Source organism: Branchiostoma lanceolatum, chromosome 18, assembly GCF_035083965.1.
Source record: "Branchiostoma lanceolatum isolate klBraLanc5 chromosome 18, klBraLanc5.hap2, whole genome shotgun sequence".
NCBI classification, from domain to species: Eukaryota; Metazoa; Chordata; class Leptocardii; order Amphioxiformes; family Branchiostomatidae; genus Branchiostoma; species Branchiostoma lanceolatum.
Window position 1 is genome coordinate 8,668,181 of NC_089739.1, and position 17,850 is coordinate 8,686,030.

Sequence of the window (17,850 nt, forward strand, 5' to 3'; positions counted from 1 at the left end):
ATGGTCAATCATTAATCAAGCGGTGATTCGGCCCAGGATTAGTGGATGGATTAGGGGATGACTTCTTCTCGCGAGAGTTTAGAGGCTGAGGTGACCATCCTCAAGTTTAACACCTTCTCAAACCCCAAGACGTACGATTTAAAGAAACTTAAGACGAAGGACAGCCTAGATTTTCTTAAGAGTCGTGTTTTCACGGAAGGGATGTGAGGTTTTGTCCACTTTTAGATTTAAATCTCCCCCGCGAGATTTCGCGAGATCTCGAATTTCCAACATGGCGGCTCTCCTGGCTACTTTGCTCGTCCTCGGAGTTCAAGGCTCCCTAGGAAAGACTTACCAAGACGGGGACAAGGTAAGACGCGAGAAATAAGAAGCCAAGACGTTAAGGAAGCATCCAAGAAATATTGGAGAAAATCTGGGGCGAATCGCTAGTGTTACAGACGAAAGGTCGTCGGTTAAAAACCGGCTCTGCAACTCTCGACGTATCGACCAATGGTTTTCCGTCCACGTCAGAGCAAAACAAGACCCCTAAAATAATTTGTTCGCTGCAAAATGGAAATGTTACGTTCATATTCTAGTTAAGGGTTAGATTGAGGATCTATTTATGGATTGTAAGAAATTGCCACGTCAATGCTTGTGATCATGTCCTTGAAAATAGGCGTTAGCGTAAAATCGTCTAATTATTCTACCCCCCTCCCCCAAAATTCAACCGAACATTATTTGTCTTCAACAACATTTTCTATGTTTGTGTCTTACAGTCCTGTGTTTTTCAAATCCTAAACTAACCTGGAATACGTGAATTACTATTTTTTTATTGTCTTGATTTTTAATCATATATTCATAGTGCACATTTACAATCATGAAATCAAACAACAAGCTATAACAAGATTATATTCAGAAACTTACAGTGTCTTATTTTCAGAGACTATTCTGAAAATTGCACATTATCTCAGACCCCTCTTTACTCTATATCTCTACCTGTCCATGATAAAACTTGTCCATGACACAAGACAGGCATTCAGCCAGTACATATATTGGCCCCGAATGTCTTAAAAACTCATACATTCCTCACAGTAGAATCCTTGAATACAGCAGACAATAACAATGTCTGAAGATGCCCCTATATTGAACTTAATGGCAACAAGTTCCACTCTAGGATAGTTCTAGGGAAAAGAAATGTGTGAATTAACTCTGGGCTGATAACTCTGGTTCTTGAAGGCATGACTATGTCTTGTTCTTGTCTGAGCTGGTATTAGATACTTAGTAGTCAGCATGTCAACCCACTAGTAGTCATTTTGTAAATCATGCATATGTATGCAGAAACAGGTATTTTCATCCCATTGTAGTAGGTTAGTATCTGATTCTTTTAGATAATTTGGCAATTATAACTTTTCCTTTCTTTACCCAGGTTACCCTGTATGTGAACAAAGTGGGACCTTACTTCAACCCACATGAGACCTACAACTACTATGAGCTGCCTCTCTGTAGGCCTGAGAAGGTTAGTTGGGAAAAACTATGTATTAGAGGCATAGAATGATAGAGCGTTTTCATGTGATGTACTCATAGGGACACCAACATTTCAGGGATTCTAGGATGTTTCGTGTATTGAAATACAAATGAATTGTAGTAGTGATGAATTTTTGTGGGTATTCTGTGATTATATTTTGGATAGAATGCAGGATTTTAAAAAAGAATTTGTCATATATGGTACTTTTGCAATTATCAGGAATATGCCCCAGACTCAAGGTGTTTTGTACTGTAAGTTTGTCAACATTATTTTTACTTTCTTTCAGGTTGAGTTTGCCAGCCTGACACTGGGGGAAGTTCTCCATGGAGATCGCATGGCTGTATCAACCTACGACATGAAGTTTAAAGGTCAGTATAGACTAATAAAGCATTGTTAGACTGGTACAATACATACCTCCTACCTACATACTGCTTTCTGTGCTTAAGCCCCCCCTCTCACTGGACCTGCGGCATGTTGGTGTCGTCGCTGCGCCCTAAACTGGATTTGTGTTACCCTTGACTTTATGAAATATCATTCAAAACGTACAAGTATGACCAAAAAGACAACAAAACACACAAAGCTTGAAAATATTTGTTTTTAGTCTATGAAATTCGTTGAGTGCTTTGTCAATTTGATCAGCCGCAGTGACGATGCCAGCATACCGCGGGTCCAGTGAGAGGGGGGCTTTGTGTATTGAAATACAAATGAATTGTAGTAGTGAAAGGGTATTGGAGTTGAATACACACCACTACCAGTGGACCTCCTGCTGAAGTGCTTGCACAACTGTCTGGCTGAAGGGCTATAGAAACAGATGGGCACCATCCTATGCATGATGTACACCCAACTTTTTCTCCAAAGCTGAGAAAATACAAGTTAGAACTTAGACAACTCTTCACATGTTTCAAGATTATATCCTCAAATTGTAGGATATAGTTTTAACTTTTTTCATTGTTAGACATGTCTAGAGAGATCTATATAGCTAAGACAGCTTACAATACTTTTTTCTCCTTACACAGCAACTATAGAGAGTGCTGAGTTGTGTAAACTGACCCTGAAGGAAGATGAGCTTGACCAACTGAAGGAAGCTATAGAGGATCTCTACTACTTTGAGTTTGTTGTTGGTAAGTTGGGAAGGACCCTTGCTTGTTTGAGTAGTGTGCGTGGTCCAGTGGTACTAAATATCCAGACTATGCCTTGGGACTTCAAATCCTGGTTGTTGTTGCTCACTTTACATGCATGGCACTGGAATGGGTTGCAGTCCTTTTTGGATGGGATGTTAAGCTTTGGTCCACTGATTATTGTACTTATCACAAAGAATTTCTCCACGACAATGAACCTGTAAATGATATACATAGTATCTGTCTTCTCTAGTATCTGTCACCAACGTTGCAAGCTAAAAGCTCAACTGGATCAAGATCACTTTCACTTTTTTCGAAAACTTTCATACAGCACTACTGCCAAAAATTGTAGGTTTTAGTCAATTTTCTGACATTCTATGTATTACTATTACAACATAACCTTTGACCTCTATTTGCAGATGAACTGCCAATCCGAGGGTTCATTGGTCATTTGGACGAGGGCGGTTTTCTCCCCCACAAACACAAGGTGTCGCTCTGGACACACCACCACTTCAACCTGGAGTACAACGGCAATCAGGTAGGGGGCATCCCTGCGCTACAAAAGTAAATTCTTACACACTTTTGTTTAAAGACCTTTAGAATTATGACTAAATAAAAGAAGAATTTTGGGGTATGGGTTCGATTTTGTCTCTGAAAATGTAAGAAGTGTTAATCTTTTGGGTGGAACCAGAATTTGTGTGGATTTCTTTTTTTTAATAGAAATGTTTATTTTTTCTTCACTCATTCTACCACAATGTGCTTAGTTCTTTTCTTACGAGGTACAAGAGTGTTTATCATGGAAAGACGTATTTGTTTATTGTTTTTGTTTATGTTTAGATCATCTCCGCGAACGTGACAACCAGAGGTCACGACCCGTTGAGTCTAGACGAGGTTGAGGCGCCGCTGGAACTGACGTTCACGTACAGTGTATCCTGGAAGGAAACAACGTAAGGATGCAACTTTGCCATATGTATAATCATATATGAAAATACAGTGTAATTTCAAAAGTAGTGAATATTTTTCTTACCTATCTCGTCTTTTGTTCTTATGTTCATTCAGCTAGATAACATTTAGTATGTAATTTGTGGTTTGTACATATATTTAGATACATGTATGCCTTCCTTTGAGTTTTGACATCATTTACACCTTCCTAGAAAACTTTTTGCAACTATTTTTCGAAGGTGTAAGATACTAGAATCTTGACCAAGTCATGCATATGCTCAAAACTGTGGCTCAATTTGCAATTTTTAAGGAAAGCAGAGATTTAACATTAATGGTTTTGCAATACAGATTCAATACAGTCAAACGCATGTCATGTATTGTATCACGTTATGTCATGTATCTATATCAGGTAGATTAGCCTTATAGAACTGTAGTTAACTACCAGTAGATACCATACTTTGTACCTTGTACAATTGTTGTGCAATAAGGTTATATTTATATTTGTATTGTATCAAATGATGCTTATTTCATTTTCTACCCTTCCTTGTTTATAGTGAGAAATATGAGACTCGGGGACAGAGACTGAGAGATTCCAGCTTCTTCCCCAAAACCCTGGAGATCCACTGGCTCTCCATCATCAACTCCATGGTTCTGGTGTTCCTGCTCATCGGATTTGTCGTCATCATTCTGGTGAGTTCCGTTCTGTCTTTTAGCTAGGATTTATTATACTTTTTTTATAGACAGGGCATCCAAAAATCTGGTGAGTTTTGGGTTGTTACAATCCTGACTGAATCACGCTTCTAGCTGCCCATCCACAGGCCCCTAGAAGCTTGATGGCCAACACCTTTAAGCCTGGAAAATTGGGAACATCATTCTTAATCCTTTCGATTTTGGTTTGTGTGCTAACATGGGCCAATTACTGACTGAAAACTGTCTGTTACCATGATGTTGAAGACTGTGATGACTGGTTTCCATAGTGACAGAGAATCCTGAGCTCCTATTGGATGGATTTTCGTAGTGATCAAGAATCCTGAGCTCCTATTGGTGACTGTAGGAAACGGAATAGTTTTCTCGAGTTGAAGGTGAATGGCCTCAAGCTCTCGGGTAAGAGACCCAATCAGCCCCTGACAGCGAGAGGTTGTGTAACACAGGCTAGGGTTGTTACCTTTGCTGAGAAAGTTATGTTTTCGGTAGCATTTGTATGTCTGACTCAGTGACAGTATGTGTATACAGGGCAACCACGTCCACCCAAAGGCACATTAAAACAGTCCCATCCATTTTTACATAGTAGGACCCTCTGCTAAACAACCAGCTGTCTTCCCTAACCAGCAGTCACTTTCTTGCAGTTCCCAGGGGGCTTTCACACCCCACTCAACAACCAAAATTGATTGACAGCAGCACCTGGCCCATTTCAAATTGAGGATTTCAGCCGGTGCCGGATTTGACTTATATCTTGTTCCATAGATGCGTGTTCTGAAGAACGATTTTGCGCGGTACAACACGGAGGAGGAAGACAGCGAGGACCTTGACCAGGACGACAACGGGTGGAAGATCATCCACACCGACGTGTTCCGCTTCCCGCCACACAAAAGCATCTTCTGCGCCATCCTGGGTGAGACAAAAAAGAGTCCATTTTGTTTTAACTTTCTGCATGCTAAGGTAGCTGTTGGCTGGGAACTTAAATTTGACAGTTTGCACCAAATCAGATGTGGTGTACAGTACATTCACTTCCTGAAACTGTGTGTACCAAGATACAGCTTTTCTAGCCTCCTGTGCAGATGCCAGCGTTTATTTTTTGTTGTTAGGGGGGGTGATTGCTGATATCAGCATGATTTTTTTGTTTACTTTTCTGTTATGTCTTTTATTTGAATGTGGCTGTGAACACTTTCACTCCCTGAAACAGCTTTTTCCCTTCGACTCTTATTACAATTCAGAATGATTTTGGTCCAAATTGTTAACTTTTCTATAACATTTTGTTTGTTTGTTTCCAGGCGTAGGGAGCCAGTTCCTGGCCTTGGCGACGGGAATCATCGTGATGGCGCTGATGGGGATGTTCAACGTGCACAAACACGGCGCCATGAACTCTGCCGCCATCCTGCTGTACGCTCTTACCTCATGTAAGGGAACACATCTTCCTGTTCTTTCTTAATACAATGTATATAAAAGTTTATATCTTTGTAGGTAGAAATGGAAATGTGCACAAATATGGGGCCATCTGTTCTTTAGCCTTCATTCAATATTCAACTCAGTACATTTCAGTTTGTTCAGCCTATCAGTGCCTTCAGCTGAAAAACAGAATTTTACGTGTTTTTCCTTCTCTCGGTTGCTAGGTTTGTCTGGTCACGTGTCAGGTAACATGTTCTGTTTCTCTCGGTTGCTAGGTGTGTCCGGTTACGTGTCAGGTAACATGTTCTGTTTCTCTCGGTTGCTAGGTGTGTCCGGGTACGTGTCAGGTAACATGTTCAGGAAGCTGGGAGGACACAACTGGGTGTGGAACATCATCCTGGTCTCCTGTATCTACACTGGTAAGTCCTGTCATTGGACCATGCAGAGTTGTTAAGGTCCCCTTTCACTGGACTCCGATTGCTGAGCAACAAGCTACAGTGACCAAAATTGGCTTTGTGTGACCCTTGATTTTATAATTGGACTATGGTATAAGATGTAAAGTATGATTCAAGAGACAACAAAGCACACAAAACATGAAAAAGATGTTCTTTATCATATCATGCTATGAAATTAATTGATAAATCTGTCAAATCTTTGGTTGAACTTGTAAAATTCCCTGTTATGATGATAACCTGTTATGTTTTATGTTCTTCAGTGCCATTCTTCCTCATGTGGTCTGTGGCCAACTCTGTAGCCTGGTACCTGGGCTCCACGCAGGCCCTCCCCTACACAACAGTCATCCTACTCATCCTCATATGGCTGCTGGGTAAGTACTGATCAGCTCAGAGCCCGTTTCCAGGCTTTAGTCAGGTTATATACAATGTATATTGACAGCCTGTAGCCTGGTACCTGGGCTCCACACAGGCCCTGCCCTACACAACAGTCATCCTACTCATCCTCATATGGCTGCTGGGTAAGTACTGATCAGCTCAGAGCCCGTTTCCAGGCTTTAGTCAGGTTATATACAATGTATATTGACAGCCTGTAGCCTGGTACCTGGGCTCCACACAGGCCCTGCCCTACACAACAGTCATCCTACTCATCCTCATATGGCTGCTGGGTAAGTACTGATCAGCTCAGAGCCCGTTTCCAGGCTTTAGTCAGGTTATATACAATGTATATTGACAGCCTGTAGCCTGGTATCTGGGCTCCACACAGGCCCTGCCCTACACAACAGTCATCCTACTCATCCTCATATGGCTGCTGGGTAAGTACTGATCAGCTCAGAGCCCGTTTCCAGGCTTTAGTCAGGTTATATACAATGTATATTGACAGCCTGTAGCCTGGTACCTGGGCTCCACACAGGCCCTGCCCTACACAACAGTCATCCTACTCATCCTCATATGGCTGCTGGGTAAATACCAAACGGCTTAATTCAGATTATACATGAGTAGAAGGACTGCCTGTAGCCTGGTACCTTCATATTTTCAGCATGTTGACACCCATTTGCAATTCTGCCAGAAAATTGTTTTTTAAGTCAATCCATTGAGTCTGTGCAAGGGAAAAATGTGTAATAGAAATGGTAAGGATATGATGATTTTTTTTGCAAAAAAAAATTTAAATCAAAAATGATAAGACTTTGGCAATAGAAATTATTTCAACCGAAAGTTAAGATCCATTGTCATTTACCATTGTAAATGATAACCTGTCAGAATTTTAAAGCAACGATAGAGAGAGTTATCTTTGACGTCTCCTTTCTTTTTTCATGATAGTTGGCTTCCCCCTGACTGTGATTGGTGGAATCTTTGGAAAGAACATGGCGGATAGTTTTGATGCGCCCTGCCGGACCAAGAACATCCCGCGTGAGATCCCGCCGGTGCCGTGGTACCGCTCCGCCCCGGCGCACATGCTGATTGGTGGATTCCTGCCCTTCAGGTAGATCAATCACCTTGTACTTGTTCTTTAACCACCTTTCAATCACCCTACCTTCATGGAAGGAAAACGTATTGTTTTCGCTACGTTTCTTCTTCTTCCTCTTCTACACAAATTAGGTCAATGACCTGGACCAGACGGCTGTCACCATGGTTACTCGTAAAGTAGCAGACACCCTGTGACATTCAATGACATTATGTAGCAAGTGGCAGGACAGAGCTGGAGGGGCTGGTCACCATATATACATGAATGTGTTTGAGTAGGAATAAACAGAGGAGTGAATTGTTAGGCTAGACCATGTGAATGTTAACATTGTGTATTTTCTTGTAAATGTCACCCATCTAGTTAACTTCCTTATTTCCACCCCTCCCCCAGTGCCATCTCTGTGGAGCTGTACTACATCTTCGCGACCATGTGGGGCCGTGAGCAGTACACGCTGTACGGGATCCTGTTTATCGTGTTTGTTATCCTGCTGTCCGTCACTGGCTGCATCTCCGTGGCTCTCACATACTTCCAGCTCTCCAGCGAGGACTACCGCTGGTGGTGGCGGTCCATATTCAGCGCCGGGTAAGAACTGAGCACATTTTTTAACGTTTGCCAAGAACTTGCAATTGTTTTTTTGTGCCATTTACATGTATGTTTGTGCCTGCTTGTGTGTGGACAGCGTAACTGTGAGGAGTGGTCTCAAGATTATTCCTTGAGGAAGCTCCTGAAAAAGTTGCAAAGAGATCTATCATCTTTGTCCATAGGAAAATGTCTGATTATCCCTTCTTTTCTGCATGCCCAATGTTGTTAGTTTGTGCCTAACTGATAATGACTGCATAGTTAGGCAGTTTTGCCTAATACCACACCGCTACCAGTAGGTATGGTTTAGTTAGGCGGGTATGTAGCCTTAGCCTATGTGATTTGCTTCATGTTCATGTATGCTTGTACTGTACTACAGCCAAAATTGACAAAGTATCCCGTGTTTGAGTTCAAGTAGGTCTTACTATGTTAGCATATCATTTATCTTTTTTGACAGTTGTGACATATTTTCAAGTTTACATGTTTGTGTTTTGTCACCAACATGAATTTTTCACAATGATCATCTACTAAGATTTAAGCATTGGACAATGATCTCCGGCTTTACGTCCCAGCTGAAAGGATGTCCCTAGCTGAAGCTAAGCACTCATTTTCACCTGATGGAGTAAGAAAATCAGTGCTAAGTGCCTTTTCTGAGAGCACATCATCAAGAAATTCTAGGGATTTGAACCTAGGACCTGTAATTCCAAGTTAACTAGTACCCTAACAAGACCAACCAGTGTACCTTTTAGATTTACATTCATTGTATTAATACACAATGGTCTTGTATCAGCATATTGGAATTTGAATATACAAAATGTACCGACAACATTCAGTCCTTGATTTTTTTTCAGCATTCCCTATAAAATGCAAGTTTCTGAATTTTTGTTACTTGCAATTTCAGTTCTGCAACTCCTAGCTTGTATTTCATGCCCTATACTGCCATACTTGATGGTTGCTTTTTGCAATGTCATTCACTTATAATTCCTCAAGCACTGAACCAGAGGAATTCTTCCCATTTCTGTTTTTTGACAACTGAAACTTTCTAATCAACAGGATTTAGCTGTTTAGACAAAGACAACCGGTGGTGTATACATAAACACAGCCATGTTATAAGACAGCAGTTTTAGCATTTCAAGGATGCAAGGATTCCGTACTGCTAGCAGATATGCACGGTTTTGGCTTCGGAAGAACGTGGGGTCGTATAAAACGTTAGCACGTAAAAGGGGTCGAGTTTTCATCCGATAGCTAGCTTCGTGATATATCGGTTGGGAGAGTGATATTATGTGTCGCTATTTTGGAAGAAGAGGCGTTTAGGGAAGTAGAGAATTCTGCATGTGTCAAGTTCACTTGTTTTGGCTGGGTTGGAGCATGTTTATGTGAAACTCAAGTGTAGGAGGGTGAAGTTGATATGGGTTTAGGGGAGTCTGCCAGGTTTGGAGTGGTGTCCTGTTATGTATCTCTCAGGTTTTTTTTTAGAAAAATTGAATAAGAGGGAGCACACACAGGCGAGGGAGCAAATTCTATGTATTTATGGAAGAATCAATCGCTTAGTGAAGGCTGTATGCTGGATATTAAGCTAAAATCTGAATTCAACAAGGGGGAACTGGGCTGAAACAAGAGGGCGCAGCGCCCCTCTTTGCTGATCATTTTGGTGTGACATAGTGCCCAACACTGTCCTTGCTGTGTCATGAGTACATGTATGCATGTGTTTTGCATGTAGGGCTGCATAAAGTAGAGTGGATTCATTCCTCAAGCTAACTGACATCTTTCACACCGCAGTCGTCCCTCAGTAATACATCTGGAGCCGCATAGTTCCCGTTTGGAACTTTTATTCATGCAGTAGAGCTGCATTCTGGTACAGTACAATAATTACCAGTACAATACTGCGATAAATCATTTAGGCACAGGCCCCAAATGCTGGAATTATACCTGAATAGTCCTATACTGTTTATGACTTATTTTCTTGGTTCTAGACCAACATGTACTCTGCATAAGGACCGCTTGTAAAATGTGACCACTTTTTGGTGATCCCTTAGATAATTTTTCCCATTGACGCAAGCATTAAAAACCCTGTCCACATTGACCACCTGTCCACATAGACCAGATTTTATCGGTCCCCTGAGTGGTCTTCTTGGGCAGGTTTCGCTGTATCTATGTGTAAAGAGTAATGAATAAACATTACATCAATTGCTCATTGTCCAAGAAAGTCAACTGAAACAACCCTGAAAGTTGTTGGGGGGCCCAAGGTAAGGACCAATTGCTCAATTCTTGTTACTATTTTCAGGCCATACACAGCCTGCGGAACTTGTCACAGTCACAATCACACTTATATGACAGGGCTATTTTTAGATCCATAAATCTTCTACACTGCTGTTAGAATACATCAAGATAATTACTATTTTTAGCACACAACATGTGCGCACATACCCCCCAGTCTGTAGTATTTGTACCTTTATAGCAGAGGTATTTTTAGAGGACTTTTATTTTATAACACCTTTATGACAGGTATTTTTAGAGGACGTTCCAGATGTTTTGTTACGATTTTCCGGTTGTAAAGATTCCTGAGCCCTTAACTTAAGATGAGCATCTAAGGCCAAAAGGGCAGTGTAACTTAACTTAAGTACAAATGTCATTGATTTTGATACAAGATACATTTTTTTAAAGTAGTAACTGTTGTTAAAGTCCTGAATTCCAGGACTGGTGTTTTTGTGTGTCAAACCGTACTATTTGTCATGATGCCTGTGTTGTTACAGAACACATGGTCTTGTCATATTATTGACAAGGATGGCATGTGGACAAGTAGGGTAGAAAACAGCACAGCCATCCAGGCACTGGGAGCACAATTTCGTGGAGCAAAATGCCTAAATCGCGCTGCCTCCATTGGGCAAGACAGAATAGAACAACATGTGTTTGCCCGATCCGCACCTTCACTTGCCCTGGGCAATCGCACCAGTGGACTTGTCGGACCCCGTATCATTTTATGGTCCTTTATAGACTGCCTTCACGTAGAGCTCTACCTCTCTGTGTTGTCTGTCTCTCCAGTCTTGAGACCCTGGGACAACATAAACTATGTGATAAACATATTTGCTCCATGTTTACAACTGACAAGATTGAGACAAATTGGTTTCAAAGACCATGGAATTACCCGATCAAATTAACTTTTCAGGTCACAACTTCATAGGGTAGATCTTTTTTAAACATCGGTAACAATGTAAGTGCCACTCTGCGCAACTCATACCTGTAGAACGCGGCTACTGTGGAATTCCCACACGATTTACAACGGTGAGAGTACAAACTTTGCCCGAGATAGCACGTGTGTTTCCGCTTAAAGGATTCGCGTGGTATCTTGCTACGTGAACTCGGGGCAGTTTTGTGTGTGCCCGGACTTAGCGTATGTTGTTCTGGAGAACATAGGTCAAAGTCGTTCTGATACATTTGGGTTAATATAGTGAAGTGCGTACCTTGCAGTCTGGCTTGAATTTTGCTTAAAAAATGAATGAGTGAATGTATAACTGAGTGCAGGAGTGAGTGAAGGAGTGAGTGAGTCAGTGCAGGAGAGAGTGAGTGAGTGAGTGAGTGAGTGAGTGAGTGAGTGAGTGAGTGAGTGAGTGTGAGTGAGTGAGTGAGTGAGTGAGTGCATGCATGAGTGAATGAGAGTGAGTGAGTAAAGGAGTGACTAAGTGAGTGAATGTGTGAGAGAGTGAGTGAGTGAGAGTGAGTGAGTGAGTAAGTGCATGCATGAATGAATGAATGAGCGTGTGAGTGAGTGAGCAAAGGAGTGACTAAGTGAGTGAATGTGTGAGAGAGAGTGAGTGAGGGAATGAGTGAGCCAGCGAGTGAGTGTTTGTGTGAGTGAGTGAGTGAGTGAGTGAGTGAGTGAGTGAGTGAGTGAGTGAGTGGGTGTTGAATGATTGTTCAATTCAATTCATGCCTCAAAGATTTTCTTCAACCAATTTCTAAAACCCATGAAGCTAAGTTTGCGCAACCTTCAATCAAAATCAACCTTGCAAAATACGGCATTTTTTACTTTAACGACCATTTAAGGAAAGCAATTTCTCCTAATTTGCCAACAAAATGGCATCATATTAATCTTGAAAGTTGACTTCATGAGTTGTAATACTTCTTAATAGTGATAATTACACCAGTCATTACTGTAATACCTATAATCAGCATACATCTACATGTACCTTACATCATCCAAGGTCACAGGTTATCACTGCATTTGCACCTGGACAAACACCAAACTTGGTCGTCATCGTTTCCTCGAGAAATAAATTGTTTCTATGTGGAGATCCCGGGCGCCTGAGTCCTCGGAAACTGATTTTCGAGTTGCTACCAAAATCTTGATGTCTGTGCCATAGTCTAGACAGAGGACAGAGGGGTCACTGGTTCAATTCCTATCATACCTAGCTACATGTATAGCTTTGGAAAGGCCCTTTACACAACTTTTATCATTCCACCCACTGGTAAAAATGGGTACCTGACTTTGGTCTGGGAGGTAAAAGGCAGTGGAAGGAGAGGGATAGGCTCCACCTTCCAATACTGTGCCCTAGACACAGTTTATAACCACCCACTGCCCCTACGGTCTGAAAAAGGCTATGGGACCTTCACCTTTTCTTTTTACCGAAGTCTGAAAGAAAAACAAATTAATTTTGCAGTTATTGTAGTGCCATACGCACACCTTTGACCCCTGAATGCTTGTTACGTTTAATTTGGAAAGTCAGTTTGACAAATTGAGAGGCCCCATGTTTAAAAGTCCAAAACTTAATGTATTTAACTCTTGGTTCATGATTGTGTAATAAGTATAGAATCTACATCTAACTGACCTCAGAACTGTCTTTATATATATGTTACTTTCTAAAGAATGAAGTTGGATTTTACAGGCACAGTAACTGTAACAGTTATACAAAATGTTTGGGACCAAATTTAGCATTGTCTCTAACTATACTGTCATGCTAATATTCTAAAGTTAGCCTTTTTTATAAAGTTCAAAATGATATTTCTCGCAAAGAAAAAAAAAGCCCCAAAACTACTTTCCAACTTATATGTAAATTTGTGTTTTATTCAGAGAATCAGAATCTTTTTCTTCTTTTCTTCCATTTTCTTTCTTTTATTTTTTCCTCATTTTTCTCTCCTTTCATGTACTTTCTTCATTTTTTATTTCCTTCTTAAATTTGTACCCTCTATTTCATACTTCCTTGTACTTCTTTTCACTATGAAAGTAGCCATCTGTTAGACACTCTCAGCTTTGTTTGTAAGTTGTAAACTACATTGTTTAGACTCAGTACTACATGTGTGTTTTATTCCAGTTATCATTACAAAGCCGCATCTTTAAATAGCTTCGACATGCCATCAAATAATCCGTCATCATTTGATGTGTCACAGTCTTAATTCACCGTAATGTGTTGTTGTTTTCGGGATCTTGGTATTCAGAGGTGCGAGAAACATCCAATTATGGCACGTTTCTCAATTGAAGGGATTATCAATGACATAAATCACGTAGACTAGCTCTCAGTTAAAAAATGACTAAGGAGTTTTTTTCCTTGATCTCTCGCTGACATCCAAGCTTGTTCATATTTGACATGGCGGTCATTTCGTCCTGTTCAAATTTGCCGTTTGGGCCGTTTGTTGGACGTGAGCTTATCGGGCAATTCTGTGTGTGGGGAGGAATTACGATCTGTGTGCTCTGTGATTGTGATGGACGGGTGATATATTGGGTACGTGCACGAGAGGTGTGAAATAAAGATGAAGAGGTGGTGACCTTTGGTCTTATATGTAGATAAAGACTGTCTGGACTTTAGCGATGACTCTGACTACTGTGCTGCGTACCTGTGTGGGGTACAGGGCTGCCTCCAGGACCCGTCCCTCTGTCCACCGACAGAAATTTGCTTGTTGGGACAGACAAAAACTTCACCCCATCCGTCCCAATAGTCTGAACTTCATGACATGAAATTGATGAAAATGTATTTTCGTCAGTTTAAGATGACAGATTTTACAAAAATTAACAACACGGGCTCCCTATTTCTACCAACCTGATGAAACTGCTTTTGCAGACCACAGGTTACTTTGTAGGTACAAGTTTGCAGTGTGATGAATATGTAGTGACCTTAACCATGAAAGTCCTCTGTAAATATTTCATGATTCACCGAGCATGATTATCTCCATGAAAAATGGAGATATAGTTTTGGGTGTGTCTGTGTGTGTCTGTTTGTCTGTCTGTCTGTTTGTGTTTCCATGCTACTCTAGTCAGCATAACTCAAGAGCCTCTTGTTTACAGTAGTCTTTGATCTGTAACCTACGTATGTGAAAATTAATTTGTACTTAAATTTCTCAAATAAATGTACAGGTGCAGCTACCTACATATACAAATGTAGTATCAACTATTGTGACGTACATTGATTACATTTAATAAAACTGTCCAGCTTATTTACAATGTTAGCCAGTCAGTATATATACATTTGTAGGGGAATGGTAATGAAGTTGACTTTGACTTTATTGCAATTGATACAGACTGAATGTAACAGTTGTAAAATGTGTAAATGTGTAATTTATATGTATGAAAGTACATTCCTGACTTGAGACTTACAATTAGCAACAAATGGAAAGATTTAAAGAGCTGACCATACACATTTTTTATAAACAAACATCTCTGAAATTATCATTAAAATCAGAGATATTTTTCCTCACACATGAAAGTTAAGGTTTAGACCATGTTGAAGTTCTGCAAATCAAACATTACATCATCATTAAGTATTGACACAGCAAAAGTACAGCAACTTTTGTAAGGTCTAATCTACAACTATGCATACAAACAAGTGGATACAAAATTAATTAATGTACATACAAGTGTGGTACATATATATATGAATAAATCAACATGACATGACTTTAACGTATTGTTTACCATACTGATTCCAAGGTCTAGATATTCTTTCATGACATTTACATGTACACTGTACCTATTTGTACAGTATAAATTATCTCCTACAAAGTAATTGAATTCATTTATAGAATGGAATGTATCACATTCTTGTGAGCAAGCAGAAAGAAAGGTGAACAGCTCCGAGAGTTTATCACCATATCGTGAACATTCCATGATAAAGTGAAGTTTCATGATGATAAATATTTTAGCTGCAATATACTGACAGCCACTAGGAGTCTCTCCTACACCAAATGTCCTTGTGTAGAGAAGGAAGGTATTTGTTTTGCCTTTCCGGCTGAAAGGACCACAAGAATGTCCACACCGTGTGTGAGACAGAGCTGCCCTGTGCTCTCACAGGAGAACCTTTCCCCTCCGTTTTCTCAAAACCTTGGTTTGTTGTCCCCTCACCTTGAGGTAAACAGTTCCGTTCACTGAACACGGAGCAAATTTTGGCTTCAGAACTCCGCTGTGCTTTGTTTTGGAAACTTTCTGCTCCTTCTGGGTGCTCTGTAGTTGTCTTGGGTGGCCGCCAAGTAGGGCTGTCTCCAGCTTTCAAGTTTTTTTCTGTCCCACTCATTGTTTGGGAGACATTGTTGTTGTTGATCTTTGGTGTTAAATCCTTCATTTTAAGCTTATGAAGATTTTCATCAATTTTATGTCATAAAGTTCAGATCTTTGGGCGGATGGGTTGGAATTTTCCATCCCAACAAGCAAATTTCTGTCCCTGGACAAAAGGACGGTTCCTAGAGACTGTCCTGGTGCCAAATGCAATAGTGCATAGCAAACAAATCTTAGAAAAAATCAGACTTTCTTATGAGTAGGACGTTACAATGGCAACTGTTTTTAAGATTTTGTAAGAGTCTGTATATCACATGTGGTAAGGATTAGGTAGAAAATGTTTTCAAAAGGATGTTTGGTTGGTGGAATCAGTGCTAAGAATTTGGCACATATTGACTGGAAATGGTTGGGTGGAAATCATAATGAACAGGTGTTGGAAGGGTAGGGTGGTGTAGTGGTTAGCAGTTCTGGTTCTGTACTACAGGTTGAATAGTCTGGATCCCAGCCGTCAATGTTCTGAACTTGTAGGTCAAAGGTAAAGGTCAAGGTCCCATAGCTTTTTAGGGGCATTAGCTCTATACATGTAGGTTGTTAAATGACTGTGTCTAGGGCACGGTATTCGAAGGCGGAGCCCATCCCTCTCCTTCCACCATCTTTTACATGTACCTCGCCAACCAAAGTTAGGTACCCATTTTACACCTACATTTAGCCTACACATACATGACTTTTTGTACACATGCTAACTAAACATATTTCCGTGACCTTGAGACTTGTGACCTTGGGATTCAGGACAGACAAGACACAGGTGTGACCTATATAGTTTGACCCCTGCTGTGCGACCCTGTCCCAAACTGCTACCTGTCCCTTTCTTCATTTTAGCTAGTTGGAACTAAACTAGGACAACACTCAGGCTACCAAACTACATGTAATCGTCTATAATTATAACATCTGTCAATCAACGTTCTATTTTTATAATCAACATGGCAGGCAAGCATATCTTAATGAGTTGTTCTGAAGAAGTTAGCAAATATGGAATTCTTTCTTTTAGTTGCAGTTTTAACTTTTATCCCAATGTAATTATAAAGTACGAGATTGTAAAGCCTCATTTCTGTCATAAGTTGAAACTTTGATAATTTGATACAGTCAAAACTGCCCAAGAAGACCACTCAGGGGACTGACAAAATCTTAACAGGTAGTCACTATAGACTGAATTCTTAATGCTTGTCTCAATAGAAAAAATTATGGCCAGGTGGTTCTTATGCATAGGTAATTACTAGTTGGTCTGACTGTATATCAATGGCCAGGTGGTCTTAATGTAGAGGTGGTGACTTGTACATGGTTGTATTGAACTTTCAAAATATTTTCTGTGTTTTTTTTAATTTGATATGATTTGTTATGGAGTGTTTATGGTTACAAACTATCCTGTTGCCAGGTAGCAATTACGTCACTTGAACTGTCCCTTTCTTCTTAAGCTTGCTCTATTTCTTAAGTCTTCCTTTAAGATTAAGAAGGAGGCGACTCCTATTCAGTCCTTGACAGTCCACTAAAATAGAATAATTTGACTTTAAGAGATTTAAGCCCCTCGGACAAAGTACCAATATGATAACAGGGCGCAATCCACACGTCGAGACACCAAAGATGAACCGGGATTATTAAAGATGTGTTCTAATTGCTTAATTGGTCTTCCTTGGGTAATTGTAGACTGCAATGTCGTCTTAAGACGTCACAAGTGTCACTGAATTTGGTGTGAGTCTTAACCCCCCTTTGTCAAGGAATCACCTTTGTTCCAAATCTTTAAGTGCTCAAGTGGGACCTTAATACCAGGGTCATAGGTTCAAGCTATAATTAGTTTGTCTGACATACTTTTGCAGTCATAGTGTCAAACTGTATCTATCTCGATGATCATCTCCCTAACTGCCCTCTCCTGAATAGGGTTTAGACTGACAGCCCCAAATAAGATATGTATAACCTTATAGCATGGTCTCTGGGTTGTCATCTTAAAAAGGCGTTTGTCACCTGTCAAGTCAATCCTTCCATGAATGTGGTAAATCTCAATAAATAGATTGATGTATGTAAAAGCAGGTTAAACTCAAAGCATGATACTTGAAATGAAGGGCAAGGCTTTAGTCCTTAAAGCTGATAGTGCCATGCGGCTTTGCTAATGGCTTGAGTTCAAACTGGGTCACTCTAATTCTTCTTGATAC

At 40.4% G+C, this 17,850-nt stretch overlaps 1 protein-coding gene across 2 annotated transcripts in view; it reads left to right on the forward strand.

Moving 5' to 3' along the window:
• Positions 1–160: 160 nt before the first annotated feature.
• Positions 161–17,850, forward strand: part of LOC136424849 (transmembrane 9 superfamily member 1-like) — a 33,188-nt gene continuing 15,498 nt past the window's right edge. Inside the window, exons 1-14 of one of the 2 annotated variants that reach the window (XM_066413528.1) lie at positions 161–349; positions 1,406–1,495; positions 1,791–1,872; positions 2,521–2,625; positions 3,042–3,160; positions 3,460–3,569; positions 4,119–4,254; positions 5,029–5,176; positions 5,556–5,681; positions 5,946–5,966; positions 6,018–6,089; positions 6,386–6,496; positions 7,443–7,605; positions 7,978–8,169. In XM_066413528.1, the coding sequence (XP_066269625.1) occupies positions 272–349; positions 1,406–1,495; positions 1,791–1,872; positions 2,521–2,625; positions 3,042–3,160; positions 3,460–3,569; positions 4,119–4,254; positions 5,029–5,176; positions 5,556–5,681; positions 5,946–5,966; positions 6,018–6,089; positions 6,386–6,496; positions 7,443–7,605; positions 7,978–8,169 (1,553 nt within the window). In that variant the 5' untranslated portion in view covers positions 161–271. Of the gene's footprint in view, positions 350–1,405; positions 1,496–1,790; positions 1,873–2,520; positions 2,626–3,041; positions 3,161–3,459; positions 3,570–4,118; positions 4,255–5,028; positions 5,177–5,555; positions 5,682–5,945; positions 5,967–5,996; positions 6,090–6,385; positions 6,497–7,442; positions 7,606–7,977; positions 8,170–17,850 lie in introns of both variants that reach the window. The other variant, XM_066413529.1, reaches the window with a different exon arrangement.